The sequence below is a fragment of the Pleuronectes platessa genome, chromosome 23 (assembly GCF_947347685.1).
Source record: "Pleuronectes platessa chromosome 23, fPlePla1.1, whole genome shotgun sequence".
In the NCBI taxonomy this organism is placed as follows: Eukaryota; Metazoa; Chordata; class Actinopteri; order Pleuronectiformes; family Pleuronectidae; genus Pleuronectes; species Pleuronectes platessa.
Genome location: NC_070648.1, coordinates 13,409,248 through 13,429,461, shown reverse-complemented (window position 1 = coordinate 13,429,461; position 20,214 = coordinate 13,409,248). Strand labels below are relative to the sequence as shown.

The window sequence follows — 20,214 nt, the reverse complement described above, 5'->3', positions numbered from 1 at the left end:
GTTCTTTCATCAGTTGTTGAGAAAAATGGCTAGTCTGCCATCTTCTTTATTTCAGATTATTTCTAGTCCGCCTCTAAAAACTTTTATTAACTAATTAGTTAGTCATAAATGTAACCTCCTACTGTATTTAGATTCTCAGCTCCCTTTCCGTTTGTTCAGATTTTTATAAATGCTTGATAATTTCCGTGAGACATCACAGTTGACTCCCTCATTGCCAAAGTTTATTAATGTGAAAACATCCAGGAATATAAAAAATCCTTTAGGAAGAGCCCGACAGCCTGATTCACCTGGAAATTGCAGACGAAGAAAATGGAGGGAAAGGGGTCGGGAGTTGTGTCACTTCTGTGTTATGTTCCAACATCTGTGAATATTTAGAGGTTTTCAGAATGAAATCCCAATCATAAAACACTACATTTGTCCAGCACCATTAATTGTATGACTAGAGCACTATACAAAGCAAAACTAAATGTTAAGTTAAATTAAGTGTACGACATTATCAGTCGTACTTTTGTTTGTTTCTCAAATTGGACCCAGTTCTAAATCCTGGGGATATCACTGATTTCTTTCCCCCTCCGTCTGTCTCATAATTCAGAGGAGTGCTGAAAAGGCCAGCTTTTAACAATAATGCATGATGCATGAAGCATGAAAAACAAGCATTTGGATTTATTTGTTTGTTTGCTCAGCAGGCGAATTTCCTCTGGGAGATGAATATCATTTTACTTGTCAGCTCAGTTATTTGCATTGTCAACTAAAATGTTACACTTATTTTTTCTCCTTGGTGAGATTGGTTCACTTTTCCAACATTATGTCTGAAACAGATTTCCCACCAGCTGTTCATTTCAAATCTCTGACCCAGCTTTGTTTTTATGGAGGCAGCACAGAGCTGTGATTCATTGATATGCTTGTGTAAGTCATGATGAAACTTTGGGGAGGGTGGAAAGAGGATCTGCGCTGATGTCCCACATGTGTTCATGCAGTCTTATGAAGTGGTTGGTTACTGCAGCATGAACCGTTCTGGCCTGGACACATGATTCAGTGTGAAGTTGGTTGATGGTCTCATCCTCCCAGTGTGCGAACACAGTATGCATCTACAGAGAGGGACCAAGTAAGAAGGGAAGTTGTGTCATATTCTAACCTTTTATAGCTGATGCAGGTCCGACAGTAAAAACATATTTACCGGTGTTTGGACTGAAACTGATTAATCTTAAGTTTTGTGGCCTGAATATAGGTCAATCGTTCTGGTTGAGCTTGAGCTGCACAACCTCAGATTGAACTTTCACCTGTTGCCCATGATTTAGGGGATTTTGGATGTAAGAAATATATCTGTTGGCTTTAAAGTAAATCACTTTAGTTATTTGCTTTTCCATTACTGTTGGTTATTATGCCCCGATGTGATGTCGTCTCAGCCAAGCTCAGATTACACCAAAATCATGATAGCTGTCTTTGGTAGAATAATGTTTACTTATTGCTATGGCAACGTGGTGAAATATTAAATTACAGGAATAGATCTTCATTTAGTGAAATGCTCTTCTTAGATGAGAGATAATACTTACTTAGATATCACTCTAGGAGTTAGCCAATAAGCTTCAAGAATCTTCCTAACAGCACCTCTGATTAACAAGTTATATTTCTTTAATTTAATCTGTAACAATACCAGGGAAGTGAAGGAGAAAAGCTGTGTCCCAGTTCAGGGGCTGCTTTGTTTGGGGTCTACACTGGGCTGAACCTAAACTAGATGATTTGGTCGACAAAGGATCTCTGTGATTGTTGTCACCACCTTGTCCTGCCCTTATTGCTGTCGACTAGCAACTAAGCTGCGGTTTGACATGACGGTGAATATGTTAATATGCGTACTATTAGCTGTTGGATGGAGTTGAAGTATGATACTCTGATCTGCCTCGTCCCTTGCTGGCGCCGTTACCTCTTCGGAAAATGGTTCGAAGGATCCACTCTCTGGAGCCTTTAGAAGCTTGGGGATGGAAGGATGCATTCGTCGGGTGCATTCGAAGAAGCCTTCGAAAATGGGAAGGTCTAGACGCGCTGCATCAGTCTTCAAATGCATCCGCCCGTAGGTTGCGGACCCTGAGTTGAGACACAACTTATGTTTTGGCTGCGGGCGACAACTTTGTTAAGTTACTTCTACCTCACTGGGACAGCAAGTCTTCAGAAGTTCAGTCAACAATGAAAATTCCACAGCTGAAATGTAGCATGTCATTGGAGATGATCCATGATTAAAACATTTTATATAATTTTATCTCCCTCAGAGAAGTCTGACATGTTTTAGTGTGATAAAGGCCGTCAGCCAAAGTGCATGGATCCAACAACTGAAATGCTGCAGACTGGACCACTCTCACTCGTGTACCCTCGAAGAAGTGTTGGTTGCTCGTGCCCGTGTTTGTGACCTCGGGTCGACTGTTGTAGCGCCCGGGTTCCCTTCTTCAGTTCATTTGTAGAACCATCATCGAGTAAAGAATGACTTCAACCGCTATCCTCGCCCTTCAGTCATTCCTCCTCCTCATTCATCCTCTGTCTCAGCATCATCAGCCACATTCTTTCCGAGGCTGGTAACATAAAGTTCTGACTTACTGGAACCGAATTGACCTGCTACTCGTCTCCTGAAGAGAAAAATATGAATTCCTCCTTGAGGTTCGAATCGCTTTCACATCTGTGTGTCTGCTTTCCACCTCAGACCTGCGTTTGTGTGTGTGACGTGTACTTTATTTTTTTATTTTTTTACGAGAAAAACCCTGCAACTGAAATTGAGCAAAGACGGGCTTCCTATTTAATTAAGGCCGTCGCCATGGCATATGTCGCATCATATCTGGGAAGGCAAAACGCAATACGGAAAAAATGTGGAAACAGAAGCTTGCGAGCGCCAAAAACAATTGAGTACAAAGAGTTTCGGTCATTAGCGTATCAGTTCAGATTACTGTTTATTAGTTCACTTCTGCCAACAGCTGATTTGTGCAACACAGAGACACTATGTCAGTTCTAACCATCTCTGGTGATCATATACAGCATATCACTGCGTGTGCATATAGAATAGCTTTAGCGTCTCGGCATGATGACATCAGTTGAGGGGAATGCTTTGTATTTTTCTCCCCCAGTTCTTCCCCGCTGTCTGTTTTGCGTCAATATCTGGCGTTTGAGATCTTCTTTTTACTGTCACAATTTTTGACAACTCTTTTCTTCTTCTTTCTTTCATTTTCTTGCTTTGAATCTCTCCCTCACATACACACACACACACACACACACATTTGAATGCACCGCAGACCACAGTATCTTAAAACAGTGAGCCAAGCAGAAGCTATTTTCCCCCTTTAAACAGACAGACAGATGTAGGGACTCAGACGTAACCTCTTAAGACCTGGCTTTCTTGACTTTAGCCCTCCCTCAAGCAGAATGTGCACTGTCATTCCTCTCGCTTTCTTTCTCTGGATGGAAACTAGGCCAGCTCCGAGCAGCAGTGGGGGATGCTGGGATTGCAGACCGAGCCTAATCCACCAACAAAGAGCCTTTGAACCCACAAGGGTCTGATTAAACCCAGTGCAAGTGATTCCTAACTCATGGTTGTTTAGAGTAGAATCCAAGGTTGCTCTTTCTTCCTCTCCTCTCTTTATTACAGCATCGCGAAAGCAGCCAAACATAATTGAATCAACAAAAATTACCTTGTAACAGCTCCCTCGCTAATTTCCCCTGTTTAGATAATGAAGGCACATTAAGTCTGCGGGAGTCCTTCGGGAAAGGACATCCGTGTTTTACTAATTTCCTCTTCGTTGTCAGTAGTTTAATCCACGATCTCTGTGTCTTTGTCTCAGGAAAAGGGAAGAAGAACTCAAAGTCGGAGAACAAGACAGGGACGGTGGGGAAGGGTGCAGGGAAGAAGATTACTAAGATCATCGGCCTTGGGAAGAAGAAGCCGTCGACGGATGAGCAGACCTCGTCGGCAGAGGAAGACGTACCCACATGTGGTGAGAGGAAGGCACTGAAGTTATTATCCTGAACGCATCAGTGGTTTAACGAAAAAAAACGGAAAATAAAAATTACTTTCATTGCCTCTGCACAGGCGACACCCAGTGGCCTGGGGTTGTAGGTCACATTTGATCACGTTTACGAGGTCACTGTGACTTCACAAAGCTGTTTGGCCTTGTGAATATGATATCTCAGGATCACCTCAAGAAGGTCCTTTCAAATTTGGTGAAAATGTTCAGGTGGAAGCAAACATTTATGGATTTGATTTTGGTTACCAAATGTCCAAAGGCAAGTTCACTATGACCTTACAAAACACATTTTTGGTTTGTGTAAATGCAACATCTCGGGAACAACTTTGGCAATTTCTTCAATATGGTACACTGGTACAAATGTTCATACAGACTCTTGAACATCTTGAATCTGCCTTTTGGTCTTGACATTTTGACCAGTTAGACTCAAAGATAAACTGATTAGATTTCAGTAGTCTAAGGTCAAATGTGTCGGGAAAATAAATAATGTGGATTGAAACTGTACTGGTGAAGCAGAGAACCGCAGGGCTGTATTTCTATTAAACTTTGAGAGGTTGTTTTTGTGGTAATTACCTTGAACTATGTAGAGCCTATTCTGCACTTTTCCCACAATTTGTTATGCCCCTTGTGAATTAAGTGCGTCATTAGCATCTTTCAACATTCATTAGTACGTGGAATCGGTGCTACGACACTACCTGAATGTTTTGTACCCAATAATGGGATTTCAAGGATCAAGGTTATCTTTACTATCCACAAGGGGCAACTTTGTGTGCAGTCAGCAGTACTCACACGTCCGTCAGTCAATAAGTTGTCGACAAACAAATTTAAAAAAAAGAATGAGAACACACTACACAACCAGTGGAAAAGGTCTTGTCACAAATCAGGCTGCCAAGCCACGACAAAAGAGGGAGAAGCAACCAACACAACACACGAAAAATCGATTTATCTAAAAGAATTTGATTTGATTTGGTTGATAGCTCGTGGGGGTTAGGGTCAGTTAAAACATTATTTTTTTCCAACCCCTGCTTATGACCCTCTACCACACTAACCCCTGGTATCAGCAAAGAAAGCAGGTGCACAAACCAAATCCGCAGATACCCAGGGGGGAGAGGGACATCACACTCTTCTGTCCAGCCAAAGAACGTTTCTATGCTCTTGGATTGACAGGCTACCTGAACGTGTTGTCCAACAACCGCTGGCGGGAGCGCTGGTGCCGCCTGAAGGACAACCAGCTGCTCCTCCACAAGGACCGGGACGACCTGAAGAGCCACATCGCCTCTCTTCCGCTGCGAGGCTGCGAGGTCAGCCCCGGCCTCGACCACAAGCACCCCTTCGCCTTCCGCCTGCTCCGCAACAGCCAAGAGGTGGCGGTGCTGGAGGTGAGATTTGTCCTGGGAGTTGCTCTCGCTTGGTTAAGTCCGCTGCTGAAAGTTCACTGTTAAACAGGGAATGAATCAGAAATGCCTGAAACTGCATCAAAACGCAGCCGCACTGCTTCAAGCAAACACGGCTCCTCATGTTTTCCTCTTTGTTCTTCGCCTTCCTCTCATGTGGTAAAACATCTCCACCCACCAGTGACTTATGTCTGTGTATTTGATGTTGTTGGTGGGTAAGAACGTCCTCCATTGGCCGTTTTGTTTGGATTCCCCCCCTCACGCAGCACTCAGCTGGACATTTGCATCCATTTGTCTTCCCTGTTAAACCGTATTGTGACCGAGCCTCTGATGGATGGTTCTTAAAACAAACCAGACGAGCTCCAGTTTACAACAAGTTATGTTAATATGCGATTACAAAGAAAAGCTCCTGATTGAACTAAAAAGATTGAAAAGTTTCATTTTGGTTCTGTCTCCTTTTTAGTACAGCCGTTGAAATAAACAGAACTTCCACACACGTTTAACATCATATGAATTGACATGGATTGAATTCCTCCAGGCTTCCTCCTCTGAGGAGTTGGGTCGCTGGTTGGGGGTTTTATTGGCTGAGACTGGTTCCACCACTGACCCAGCCACTCTGCACTATGACTACATCGATGTGGAGACCACTGCCAACGTCATCCAGCTGGCCAAGCAGTCCTTCTGGTGAGGGACACAATTTTGTCTTACGCTTTCTTTGTTTTAGTTGGTTTCCTTCCTTATTAGTAGCTTTTAAAAAGATGTTTTATAATTCAGGCTTTCTTTGTGAAAAAAGGAAATATTGTGTATCATTATTATTTGGATCAGGACTTAGCAACGTATGCTGTGTGCTACATTATTTAGAAGCAACAAATTATTTAATGACAAAAATGCAGTTTAAAGAAAAGAAGAAGCCGTAAGAGAAGGATATGATTTTTGTTCCACATCTTCATTTTAAAACCAAATAATTCTAAATGTGTCTTTTTAGAAGTTATTTTTTACATCCCTCACTCCTTTTAGATAACATGTAGAAAATATATAAAAACAAATTATGCAAACAGAGAATTCAAACAACGTAGTGAACTGGATGTATACCAGTGGACTCCATTAAAAACTGAAGTGAAGTGTATTCGATTTTATTTTCTGCTTAATAATAAAATGTATTATATAGAGAATGAGAGTGGATGTAATTAGCTGCATTTTACAGCACTATTTTCAGTTACTGCTGTTAATCTTTAATTGGTGGTTTGAGCTCTTTTACATCAAATCTGAGGATATAGAGGCACTTTATTGAAGAGACACAGGTTCTTTCTTTTATTTTAATCAACCTTGGTGTATTGTCAGTTTCACCAGTAAGCGTGCTGTCTCACCTAACCCATACCTGGACAACCCAGTCAACGGCTACGCCTGTCCCACTGGAATGGCTCTGCATTATGATGATGTCCCCATTAACGGAATGGTAAGGACACATCTGTTCACTGGTGGTACCCTTACACAGTAAAGCCATGTCCCAATTCAGGGAATGTGGCATCCTTCACACCGCATACTTCGGGCTGCACCCTCTGTGCCCGTCCTTGGGGCTGCATCCTCCCGGCCAGAGTGTAGACGTCGGAGGGCAAACTACATGGTCTAGTCTTCAGAGGATTTCCCGTTTGTTCAACATGACTGTTGCATCGTTAGCTACTCAGAGCCGCTGCACTCACTGCAACTCACCCGCCTGCATAGCTAGCTCCTTAGCTTTGTCATCTGCGCACAATGAATCCCGGGATAGGTCAGCCTGACGAGAATCCAACCATTGGAGTCTTGCTCTGGGATGAAGGGAGGCTTTGCTCGACCGTGTTTCAGAGAGTTTTGGAAATGACACGCCTAGTGGTGTCGCTGGGACGCCTTCTTTAAATGCAGCCTCTGGAGGATGCAGCGCTGAATTGGGACAAATATAAAAACTGATAAAACTTGCGTAGCTCAATACACAGGGAATTCTTTGAGTTGTTTTCTTCACATTTTTGCTGGAACTGTTGCTGTCTTTGCTCACTGCTTTGTACATATCTGCACATATACATCATTATCAGAAAAGCTATCATTGGGAAGAATAACTTAGGAATATTGGACTAGATCTAGACAAAAGACATAACCAAAGTTCATTTTAAAAACTAGGTTAAACTTAAATCGAGCTCCCCTCACCTCCCTTCCTCTTTTGGTTCTCTAAACCTCCTGACCCACAGAAAGACATTAACATGTTAAATATTTAGTAGGCTCTTAATCTTTTGACTGAGTAGTGGTGCTAAAACCTGTAAAATCTTAGAGAAAAGATGTGGTTACGTTACGTGTGATTCGCTGGAGGTTAAAAATGCTTCAGTTAAAGGGGAACTCCTGTGGTTTAATATTGTGCTTTCATCTCATTGGGCGACCCGTAACAAACAGAAGCCTGATTTTTACAGCTCACTTGTGTCAAGCTCCAGAAAGCATTGTCTACGTTAATAATTCTCACTACATTTCCCATAATGCAATTGCAGATTTTACAACGCTCCTCCAGAGTCACTGAAGATGTAAGAATTTTTTCAGAATAGTGGTTAGGAGAACAGAGAGAGTTCCCCCTTAATCATCATATATTATAGAAACACTTGTTTTGACGTGTATTTAAACCATTTAGTGTAACTAACGTTAAAATGCTTCTCTTATTTCCTGATATTCTTACCTCCTGTTATATAATGTTTCTCCTCTTCCGTCCTCTGCCTCTCCTCTTCCGTCCTCTGCCTCTCCTCCACTTCTCTTCTCCTCTGGCTTTGCACATTGCCTGATCTCACCCGAGGAACCCGAGGCGCTGCACTCCAGTCCCAGCACAGGGGGGCGCCAGCTGAAAGGGGAGATGCACTATGAGAATGCTGAGCTCTATGATAACATTCCCTCACCCAAGCTGGCCTCTCGCTGTCCTCCCAAGCCCTCTTCCTCTCCTGCTTCCTCTTCCTCCAAGTCTGCTGGTCACTACAAAACCCCTGTTTCTAAAGTCTCCTCTAAACTCCTCCCTGCTGATACTAAAACTAAAGCCACTGCTCAGGTGACTAACCCTCTGCTGCATCACACTAACCTCTTCTGCTTCCACTCTTATTTACTTGTACTCACCTTTCTCAAATTCTAAAAAAAAAAAAGTTTTCCTTTTCTTGATTTGTAGGATACAATTTCAGTCATCCTCAGAAAATAATGAACTGAAATATTGTGACATCTATATATATATATACAGATTGTACTGTATGCCTGTGCTTACATTGTGCTAACAAAAAAATGGTATGCTTTTATCAAGTAATTCATATAGTAGAGTCAAAGACAAGATAAGAGCAGCTTCACAGATTTCCCTGGATCTATCACACTGTACCAAAGCAGTGAAGAGTCACGTGTTTAGGAAAAGTTATCATTTTGGAAAAGGTCAGCCAGCCTCAAATATACTAAAATCTATAATAATATTAATGATAATAATAATAATAATAATGTTGCAAAGTGTCTCACAAAGGGGACGAATTAAAACAAGAATAGAAATTACCAAAGAAAACAAGCAAATGAAAACGTCGTCATTTAAAATCAAACACTACAAACTATAGAATACAAAATCAAAAGGATTGCTCTGCGCTCAGCTCCTCCGTCACCACATCTGTCCAGTACAACGCTCACATTTCTGCTTTTGCTGCACCGATCCACCTGTCTATCTCGCCTTCCATCATCCCCACACTTGTGAACAAGACCCTGAGATACTTCAACTGCTTCACTCGATCTGATTGATTCTTAATCCATTATTCATAAGAAAATATATTTACTATTGCAGCTGTAAGTCTTTAAGTTTCTGTTGTTTGCCTTAGCAGCTCTCATCAGAGGGTTTTGAAATAAGGTTGGACCTTTACACCGATGCTCTTCATTAACCTTTGGAGCATCTCTTCGGATAAATGTTGAATTCCGAATTTCCTGATTTACATGCACTGAGAAGGACTCTGCCGAGTGAAAGAGGATATTGAGTAAACTTTTCCTGCGGGACTGGCGTTGACTCACTCAGTAAGGTGTTGATGTTGGCCACCCACAAGTCTGCCTCTCTTTCCCATCAGCCTGTGAATGCTGTTCCCCTTCTGGTGTGGTTCTTAGAAATTGAATTCTAACCATGACAGGGCCTGAGACTCATTCCCGTGACCGGGCTTTGGAAGCACTGACCGTGCTACAGTTAGAGATGCTCCAGTCAAGCTTTTTACAGCTGATACCAATCTCTGATTTACTATCAGTTTAATATGAAACCTTTTTTAGGTCCAGTTCTGAAATAATTCCCCTGTAAAAGCCAGATTTAGCTCCTTAATATGTGTCTGAACCTATAGTTTGAGTATAGTAGCATAGCATAAAATGTGTCCATGCCTGTGTTCAGTTGTCCCACATATTGTATTTCCTTGCTCCCCTTTACAATGAACATGGGCTGTGTGTGTAATTTATATTTTTACAGGCCTGCTCTAAGTACCAGTCTTGCCTCGACGGCCTCATAAGTCACCGCATGGTGTTGTGTGGAGCTCCGCCTCCTCCTCGCCACACCTTTGATGTGTGTGCCATGTGTGGCGTGTTTCGAGGGGTGTTAACATTGCTTCTGCAACCACAAAGTACCGCTCGGCTATGAGGAGTTGACTTTCATCCAGCGAGGTGTACGGCAGGCGGCAGTCAGCGGGCCAAACTGTCTGCCACGTGCATCACGACAGTTAGATCAGGTTCAGGGCAACATGACGACGAACCAATAATAATAACAGCTTAGCCAAATGATAAATGAAAGAATTTATTCAAATTAATTAATTAATTAACTAATCTTATATAAATGTTATATATATCAACTGAGCAAACAAATGATGTTCATGTATGTACAGCGTTTAAGCAAAACTCTAACACCTATTTCCAATATTTACATTATAACTAAGAGCAAAGAACAAGGATCATGTGTGACAGGCATATAAATAATTCAAGATTTGCACGTTATTCACAAAAAAAATGTCTATTGGCTAAAGAGATGACATGTGAGAAATTGCAAGGCGGTTGGAAAGTGACAAAAGTGACAAGTTCAAATGAATGCTAATTTTTTGGAAATAAAAAATTACGTTTATTGTGCTGACCTCGGTTCGGCAACTCCTGTACCAAATTTGAACTTCCAGATTGAGATGGAGTTAAAGTAAATGCACATTTTCCCAAACATTCCCACACCATATGAATGCATCACAAGTAGCTGTCCGGTAATTTTAGCTGTCTGATTAAGTTTCCAATTAGAAATTTGTATCTAATATGAAGACATTTCATATGTGGATTTTTTGTAAAATTTTCAGGATAATAAGTGCATCTACCTACATGTCATATGTGCAGTATTACACCATCTTGATTATTATTAGTATTACACCTATTTGACAGGAAATTTGACAAGTGTCCTTCCTCCTTGTTCTCTTCCCATCAGCTGAAGGGAAAGAAGGGTGCAGCGACCAATGGGGTGGCATCAAAACAGAAGGCGGAGCCCAAGAACCAGTCCAAGAAGAGTGGAGTCAATGGGACCAATGGGACGGCCTCTCTGAAACGCAACAACTCCAGTAAGTGGGGAGTATGTCCACGAATCTGCATGATTTCCATTATGGATCTGAAGAGTTTATCATACGTAGACTGTAAAAACGAGGACGGTCACATCGTAATTTCTTCTTGAATCACTCTATTATGTTGGACAGTAACTACTGACAGCAGTCCATCTCTCTCAGTCAGTGCCTCTGCTGTAAGTGACCAGCAGACAGTGTGTCTGGCTCCCCCAGACCCAGCCTCACCACCACTGATTGCTTTCTAGCAAAGCTCTGCTCCACAGCAATTTGGAAAATGCAGGATGTTCAAATTACAGTTGGTTTAAGTAAGGGAGGGGGTAAATAACTTGAAAACCTAAAAACCTATCCTTACCCTTGAGAGGATTCGTGTGACGCACGTGGGCCAGACTCGAGCCCCCTGCCGGCGTCGGGGTCGCACTCGTACAGACATGATAGCAGAGAGGGGGCCAACCTCACTGGAAGAGGGTGAATGTGGTCGTGTTAAACCCTGCGGTAGAAAACAGTTACATTTTTTTGCCTAATGTGTGAACGAGAAGAATCTAAACCACGTGTGTAACTGGTCTTCCTCCAAATGTCGGAATAGAAATAATTAAACATGTATCATGTTGGAGCTAGAGTACGCCTACCACACAGACCTCATGTTTCCAGTGTCAAATAAGGGTATTGAATTTGAAGATGTCAGCGTGGTTTGATTGAGTGATTTCTCAGGAGCAAAATCCTCATGCTCTCTCTCACACACACACACACACACACTCACACACACATGGTCCTGGTGTAATTCATGACTGCTCGAGGCTGCGGCTGTGGGATCAGTGGGTTTCTGGGAAGTTCAGGTCTCACCAGTGTCCTGGTAATAAAGGATCTGATCTCTTCCTCCTGATGTCATGGAAAATGTCTTAATGCTGATGTCATGGGCAATGCACTGTCACACAGATGGTCTCTTTGTTTGTCTCACTGTGGGGCAGCATTGCAAAAATACCTGGACAATAAAAACATGTAGTCAGAGCATCAAATAACCTGTAAATAAGCTGGCACTTTACCCAGATTAGCCTCAACGTAATTTGAAGGTACAACTTATAATGGCAAAACTGTGATGAAACTGTAATTGCACATAATACCTCCAGTGTACGTTAATCCGCTTGCTCACAATAGGCAGCTCAGCTAAATGTCGCTAAAACTAGTCAAACTAAACAATGATCAGGCAGGTTTTAATTAAACTTCCAGCAAAATTATTAAATTGTCTTCTGGTGAACGTCCCCTTTCACAAATGTTCGTTAGACTGGTCTGTGGAGTAACTCTCAGATTTATCTCTTAGTTACGCTTTATACAGGCTAACTATGTTGAGCATGAGAAATGCTAAGTCTAAAACATGAACGGGTACTTCTTTGGTCAGTTGCCTTCTGAGGAAGAATCCAACTCTTGATTTTCTTTTCACGTAAGTCACCCCAAATCTTTGTTGTGCAGATGCAGAGCAGTGCAAGTACGGGAAGAACCGTGTGGAGGCCGACGCCAAGCGGCTGCAGGCCAAGGAGGACGAGCTGATGAAGAAGAAGCAGGAGATCAGGAGCCATCTGACGCAGCTGAAGAAGGAGAGGACAGACCTGCGCACTGCTGTGGAGGCTGCTGCCGGTGAGAGACACGGCCTTTCTGCTGAATACATACTCGTCATTAAACCAGTTGTGAAAATTAAAAGAAGCAGGAAGATAACATTTCAAGAGAAACTAGTGCAATGCCTGTTCTTAACCTGCGTGTTTGGAATATTCTGTTCTCTTGTCCTGTGTTAATGCTTTGGTTTAGACCAACTGTGACCGCCATCCATTTTTAATTAGCCACTATCTAAGTAAATCAAAATATAATTTACTATGGCCCACTGTATTGCACTTCTTAGTTTGAACACTAAGTGGCGCCAACTTATACCTGACCTGCCAGCTGACCGCATACAGGAGATTGATTTAGCCAACAGTAGTGCATTAGAAGTGAGGCAGTATACCTCACGTCCAGTGAGTGGCCCAGTCCTTCCTATATTTTTCTGCATGTGGCCCTCAAGTTTGGAAACCCCTGCTCTAGAGCTACATCTTGCTACACATTGTAATTAGTGAGTCCTCCTCCAACAGCTCTGCAATATACATTCACTTTTTAATTGTTTGTGTGATGGACATTGTTTGCAGAGCTCTTTATAAACAGTCTATGGTGCAGAGTGAAGTGTTCATCCTACCTGGTTTACCAGCATTGACGATTTAATAGTCAATGTTTTTTCATAAAATTTAACTGAATTTCCTTTATGTTCATGTGTGTGGTTGTACAGTATATAAATTATGTTCTTAATTGGTGTTATTTTGTGTGACCATTGACACAATCGTCTGACCAAAATTCACAACTTTTCAAAATAAAAGCTCCGTACTCCAGCTCAGTCTAAAACAGGGGTGTCAAACTCATTTTAGTTATGGGGCCACATACTGTCCATTTTGATCTCAAGTGGGCCAGATCAGTAAAATCATAGCATAATGGCTTCGTACCCCCCCGTTTTTTTTCACCGCCGTCGCCACGCCCCCGCTGCAGAGCCGCGAGTGGCCGACCCCTGGCTACGGTGAAAGAACGATTTGTTTATTATTCCAACGTTAAAGAGATGTGGACGTCAAAACAGTACTTTCGCCTCACATTTCCCCCTCCCGGTCGCGCGCCCCACCTGGAATTATATGTATGTTGTCGCCATGCCAGGGATCAGCACTTGCTGCACCTGTGAATATATGTGTCTTAATCTCATATGGTGAAATAAAAAAAAAAATACGGTCAAAATGATCTGGAGGTAATTGTATCAGGTTTATCGAAGTGATAAATGCACACATTCAAATTTCCCGCTCCTTGTCCATTAGGCAAACGCTCTCATGGTTCCCTGTCGGAGCGGCTGAAGAAGGTGGAGGAGCAGTGTCGGCAGAAGGAGGAGGAGAGGGTGAATCTGGAGTTGGAGCTGACAGAGGTGAAGGAGAGCCTGAAAAAGGCGTTGAGCGGAGGGGTCACTCTGGGCCTCACCATCGAACCAAAAACCGGCTCCTCTGGCCTCCAGGTCAGAACACCTCCGCTGTCTCCCGTGGTTTATTTGTGTTGCCTTTACTTGGTTCAAAAGTCATCTACCATCTGTATCTACCACCAATGGCCGTCTAACTTTTCTCCGTGTGTGTGTGCAGTCACCGGCAATGCTGCGACGGACACAGGAGTCGTCTTCCTTCTCCAGCTGCGAGACCAGTGACACAGAGTCCTGCTCCCTGCCGGTCAACAGCGCGTCGCTGCTCCGCCGGCAGCAGGCTGGTCAGAAGGCCTCCACAGTTCGGGGACACGTCCTCAGAAAGGCCAAGGTCAGAGCTCACAAGCTGGACAGGGTCTAGAGCAGCGCTGTAGACTCGAAAAGAACGAGAAAGAGCTTTACTTTAAACCCGGTGTTTTTTTTACCTCACATTGCTAAACTTTGGATATGCCGTTTAGATTACTCTTTGTCTCATGAATAAAAAAAACATTGTGCTGTTAGATGTTATAAGTCTTGTTTGCAATACTAAATCTAAAATTGTTGGATTAGACTTTAACGATATTTATTTACTTGATTGACGACTATTACAGCATCACTGATGCCAGTGATTGGGATGATTTTATTGATTCTGAAAATCTGGTGAGCAAACTGTGATGATAACAACAAACTAAGCAGGTCTCTCTCTGTTTTGCAGGAATGGGAGCAGAAGAGCGGCACATAAACCTCTCACCCCCTCACATCACTCTTTCTTTCATTCCTTTGTTTTCTTTTTAAAAATATTGTCTATATATTTATTTAAATTACAGTCCGGGGGGTGTTGAGGAGGACACAGTCATTCACAGGAACTAAACAAGGGGCTGCTTTTAGTATACTGTAAGTACCACAGCATACAGACATAGCAAACCTTTCCAACCCTTATTCTATCGAGCCTGCTTAGTAAACTAAGTTGTGCAACGTTTGTTGTTCGCTGCACTTTTCTTTTTCAAGCAAACACCTTGTGTTGTTTTATTTCAATTCAGAATCTGTTCCAGCAGTTTGGCTTGAAAAGGATCTAAAGTCAAAACCAAGTATTTATTTGTAAATGTTTAAAGGAAACACTACCTTCCCTTTGTTTATTTATGTTGATATATTTAAGGTTTTTTTTTCTTTTGTAGAATTTGTTGCAAACAGAGGTCACGTTTTGAGGGTCAGAATAATCGTGACACACACCAGCTGAGAGTAACGGCACAGCTCCGTGCTAAAGGGCTATTTCAAGAAGCAGAATTCTCCTCAGCATCATTCAGATAACATTCCCCTTATGAAACCACATTCAAATTCACTAGATCTATATTTTCAGTTGGATCTGAAACAAATTGTACTCATAGATCAGTTTCCCTAAATGTCTTTTTTTTTCCATCAAAACTCATGAACCCAGAGCATCATGGAAAATAAGAACCTGTGCCTGATAGAAGCTGTTCAGGGAAACAGCATTTATGTGTATTCTGCAGTAATTCTGGATTTAAGGAGGATAAAACTTCTTTTGACAAAAGAACAATATTATTTTTTTTTTAATTTGCCAATAAGTCAAAGGTCCTGTTGGCCTAGATTCAAACTGGGGACTTATTGTTCCATGCACAGGTGCCTACGGATGCCGATTAAAATGTATTAATATATAAAACGAAAATATAAATATTACCAAATATGTAGAACTTAACTTAAGAAAATTAATTCTTATATATTAAATAAAATCCACATGATTTGTGCTTGTAAAATAACAGTTCTCATTTCGGTAACAATAAATTGTAGAGAGAGCGAACGGTGCCCCCCCCCCCCCCAATTTAGAATTAACAGAAATACATTTCCCATTCATTTTCTCTATTGACGTTTCACAGAGAGTGAAGGAACTACACATCCCATAAACCATTGCAAAATATCCCTTTCCCAGTGTTTTGCTTCTTAAATGTAACCTTGTTGTTAATATAGTGTTACAATAAATTATGGTTTGTGTCTTGTATGTATGTATATAGTGTGTTATATAGTGTGTAGTGTAGTGACCTAGTGCTAAGCTAGCTCCTGTCTCTCCTTTTCATAGTCTTCAGTACGTGACCGGACTTGACAAACTAGACGATCCGGTCATCTGGTAAAAAGTTTAACTCTGACCCAGCTCTGGTTGTATTCGTCTGACATGTCTGACATATTCAAAAACATGATTTGTTTTGTGATCAGAGTGTCTTTCCATGAATACTGTTTCTTAACAAATAATATTATTCAGTAGGAAATAGGTTCAAATAAAACCATTAGTAGAATACCATTAGATACAACTATTTGAACCGCCCGCCTTAATTTTCACATCTATATTTTCTGGACCTGCAGGTGTGACTGAATAGGATACGACTTGAAAGTGTTATAATAGTGATTTATTCATAACAAATTCATATTCACCATCGGCCCAGTTCAGAAAAATACAATCACTTCTCACTTCAACAGAAAATCAAGAGAACATAACGTCCTACCGATTAATGAAGACAAGTTAGCTTTAAAGTAGTCAGACAGTAGCTGCAGCTTTAGCAAGCAAATGTCCATGTTAAAACAAAGCAAATATAAACCGTTTGATTAATGGCTCACTACCTGCCAATAACTAAAACATGTGGTTTCCATGTGGTTTCCAGCCAGTGCAGCTTTAATCACACTGTCTTACAGTCGCCTCGAGTAATTGTGCTTCTTCAAATAGCCCCTTAGTTTGACCATTGGATTGGATTTCAAACTGTGTGTGCGTGTGCGTGTGCGTGTCGGAAGGTTAGGTCAGGCCAGGCATGGGCGTGGCTTCCCTTACATTTGGCGTTTCCAACGGAAAAACTCAGAAGCCTTAACTGACATGGCGACTCGCTCCTCTGAGGTCCAGTCCAGCGCCTGTGATCACACCACTGCTTTGTGTGTGTGTGTGTGTGTGTGTGTGTGTGTGTGTGTGTGTGTGTGTGTGTGTGTGTGTGTGTGTGTGTGTGTGTGTGTGTGTGTGTGTGTGTGTGTGTGTGTGTGTGTGTGTGTGTGTGTGTGTGTGTGTGTGTGTGTGTGTTTCTATATGTGTGTGTGTGCGTGCATGAGCTCGAATGTCTCCAAGGCACATTCCAAACCCATCAACAGTACACTGAATGAAACAGGGATAATCGCTGTAAACTCTAAATTGTCTTCTACGGAAGACTGTGACTTCCTTACACACACACACACACACACAAACACAAACAAACACACAACCTTGTACTTCTATCTTAGTTAGGACACTCATTTGCATAGCGTTTATCCCCTAACCCTAATCTGAACCTTAACCCTCAAACAACCCATTCAAAGTGGGTCAAACAACACACAAACAACCACAGTGTCAACGGTGCTTTCTTTGATAAATCCTTTTCGCTCCATTGCCTATGCTTTGCTGACATGTAGATTGCTATGTGCAGCACGCGGGGTGCTCAGTCTTGTACATATTGTCCTGTCCCCTTCCCTCCTTCAGATGAGAGCCCCGCCACTCTGGGAGCTCTAGAGACTAGTTGGCACGTCAGCATGGAGACGTGAGCGTAGCGGACTTGTGTCTACTAAGTGTTTAGCTGGTTGTGACCCCCTGTCGACTTGGCGGGGCTTGTAACCGAGCATGATGTCTGATGTCAGTCAATGTGATCCTGCTGTACATACAGTAGCTTGTGGGAGAGGGTGGGTGGGGGTGCGGTGGAAAGGAGGGGGGGGGGGTGAGTACGGATGCATGCATCAGTGTTTGTTTTTGCACCTTATATGTTTTCTACTCTTTTTTTTTTTTTTTATATCTCAGACGGTCCCCGCCTCGGTGACAGACACGCTTGTACATAAATGAAAAATAAACTCCTTTGACAAACTCCTCTCAGTGTGAGTGCTTCATTGGTGGGGCTGTGGAGAAAAACGAAACGTGAATATCGGGATTTCTTAACTTCTGCATATCTGTAACTTGTGAATTGATGGAGAGCTCCAGAGCAATGACGGCTCCTCCTGCTGTCCCCTCTCACAGCAGATTGGACAGAAGGCTATTGGTGCTGTGTGAACATTTTTTAATAAAGTCAACAAACTGCTTGAGAGCTGAGATCTTGGGAACTTTAGAGCGATAGCTCCCTCTTGTGCTTGCTTTTGTCGATGAGTGTCTTCGAGGAGAGTGGGGATTTTGAGGAGTTCTGGTCCAAGTCTGCCGCCAACTGCATGGTGTGTACATGTCTCTCTGTGTCCTTGTCCTGTATGGAGGCTGTGGACTGAGGGCTCTTTCCTTAAGTCTGCGTCCTTCTGAACGCTTGTCACATCTGCTTAAATGAACCAACACACTGTTTTTGGTTTGGCTGAAGTTTCATTAGAAACATTTGGGGGAAAGGGAATCGGTTACTTGCTGTTGACTCGTTTTAAATTTAACTTTGTCTGTGGTTGTAGAACCTGAGTAAAAATATTTTTAATAAAATAAGAATTGAATAAAACAAACAAGAATAATAAGAGTATGACGTTGTAAAATGGTTATGTGCACTAAATGGTTATCAGCACCAGGGGTCGGATTTATAACCGTTGCGTACGCACAAAACGGGCCCTGAAACGTGCGTACGCCACTGCTCAAGCCAAAATTGGGATTTATAAAAACGAACTTGACGGGAAAATTTGCGTAGTTCTAAGCAAACTCTGACCCATGCGTACGAACGGGAGACGGGAAATTGGCGATGCAGACATGAGGTGTTGAATTGAAGCAGATTATTGATCCACTCCATCATTTACATTAAAACCAACATCTTAGTTTTGCTTGCGCGACATATCTGCTCCACCCGATCCTTTTAATTAAAACATATATAAAACAACTTACAGCAAATTACGTTCATATTCTATTTAACAGTGGAGTTACAGAGCCGAGTCATTAATAGTTTTTAATAATATCTTCTATAATATCTTCAGTCCTTCTTTTCACTGCAGTGAACGTGACCGTGCCACAGAGCACAGAGCGCACAGGAGAACACTTAAGAAATGAAGACACTTTCCAAAAAATATCTCAGTGGAGGTAAGGATCCACTGCTGTGGGGGAATCGGTCCGATTCTCTAAATAAATAAATACTGCCGTGACAGTGGTGATGTGTGCACGTGAATGGAAGGACGAGGAGGAAGCGAGGGTTCAGCGATTTCTGATCTCACACATTGTGTTATCCACAGAGTGTCAGTGTATTTTCTTTATTAGTCACTGCTGTTCGATAAAATCGCTCTTCACCTCATGAAACGAACACCTCGATGTCAGTGTCAGAAAGTTTCACTTCCTCTTCACCTCGCTTGATGCCGTGACCCGTCAGGACTCACGGTGGAAACCCATTGGTCAGCGCCATCATCTAATGTTCGTGCCGACCATTCATGGTTGACGGTGGGCCTGTGGAGGGCGGATTTGGAGGCAGATCCACGTACGAATGTTTCCAAGTGGACTGTGAACATTGCGTTCAGGTGTGCTTACGCACGGTTTTATAAATCGGAATTAGCTTTGGCCAACGCCATTTCCGGCTTTTGTGCGTACGCACACTTTTAGTAGGAATCCTACGCAATCCTTTATAAATCCGACCCCGGCACTTCCTGTACTATTCGCAAAATGAAAAACGGCCCCGCCCGCCTGTGATGCTAACGTGAGTGCTACAAACAAACGGTGATAAAAACTTGAAGCTTATTAATCATAGAAGAGGAAAAAGACTCAATGACAGTGAAGTGACAGAGCCACAGTTCACGACAGTGCTTCATTCAGATAAGCACATGTTCTGTGGGTTTTGTGTGCGTAAATAACCGCCATTTTGACTTGTGTTAGCTTAGTGTGTGTGTGTGCTTGCTTTATATTTTCCATGTTAGTGACCCACTGACCTCTGCTACCATACAAAAACAGGACAAACCTGCTCTTATGTGCTTCTTCCATTTTATATGAATATAAATAATGTAAAAAATGTTTTTATGTTGGAATCCATTGTCTCAAAAAAAATCAAAATTGCTTCTCTAGAGACACAGGACACTTCTCTTTTATAGTATTAATGGTAAAGAACGGCTCTGTCTGTATGTCAATGTGGCCGAGAGAGCTCAACACACAGCAAATAGAAAAAACACCTGTAAATTAAGTAAAAAAAACACTAAATTTGACAACACATGCGCTGGAAAAAGTCACACCTCAAATTGCAAAGACAAATGTTTCCTGGGGAGCCAAAAAAGGGATGACGTGGCTATAG

The 20,214-nt window shown here is 42.2% G+C and overlaps 1 protein-coding gene across 2 annotated transcripts in view; it reads left to right on the top strand.

The window, feature by feature from the left end:
* Positions 1-17,226, top strand: part of afap1 (actin filament associated protein 1) — a 59,593-nt gene extending 42,367 nt beyond the window's left edge. The window contains exons 9-18 of one of the 2 annotated variants that reach the window (XM_053416771.1): positions 3,819-3,971; positions 5,169-5,380; positions 5,934-6,079; positions 6,737-6,851; positions 8,202-8,447; positions 10,848-10,977; positions 12,442-12,606; positions 13,851-14,041; positions 14,163-14,330; positions 14,694-17,226. In XM_053416771.1, coding sequence (XP_053272746.1) covers positions 3,819-3,971; positions 5,169-5,380; positions 5,934-6,079; positions 6,737-6,851; positions 8,202-8,447; positions 10,848-10,977; positions 12,442-12,606; positions 13,851-14,041; positions 14,163-14,330; positions 14,694-14,720 — 1,553 coding nt within the window. In that variant the 3' untranslated portion in view covers positions 14,721-17,226. The remainder of the gene's footprint in view (positions 1-3,818; positions 3,972-5,168; positions 5,381-5,933; positions 6,080-6,736; positions 6,852-8,201; positions 8,448-10,847; positions 10,978-12,441; positions 12,607-13,850; positions 14,042-14,162; positions 14,331-14,693) is intronic. The other variant, XM_053416770.1, reaches the window with a different exon arrangement.
* The last annotated feature ends 2,988 nt before the right edge of the window (positions 17,227-20,214 follow it).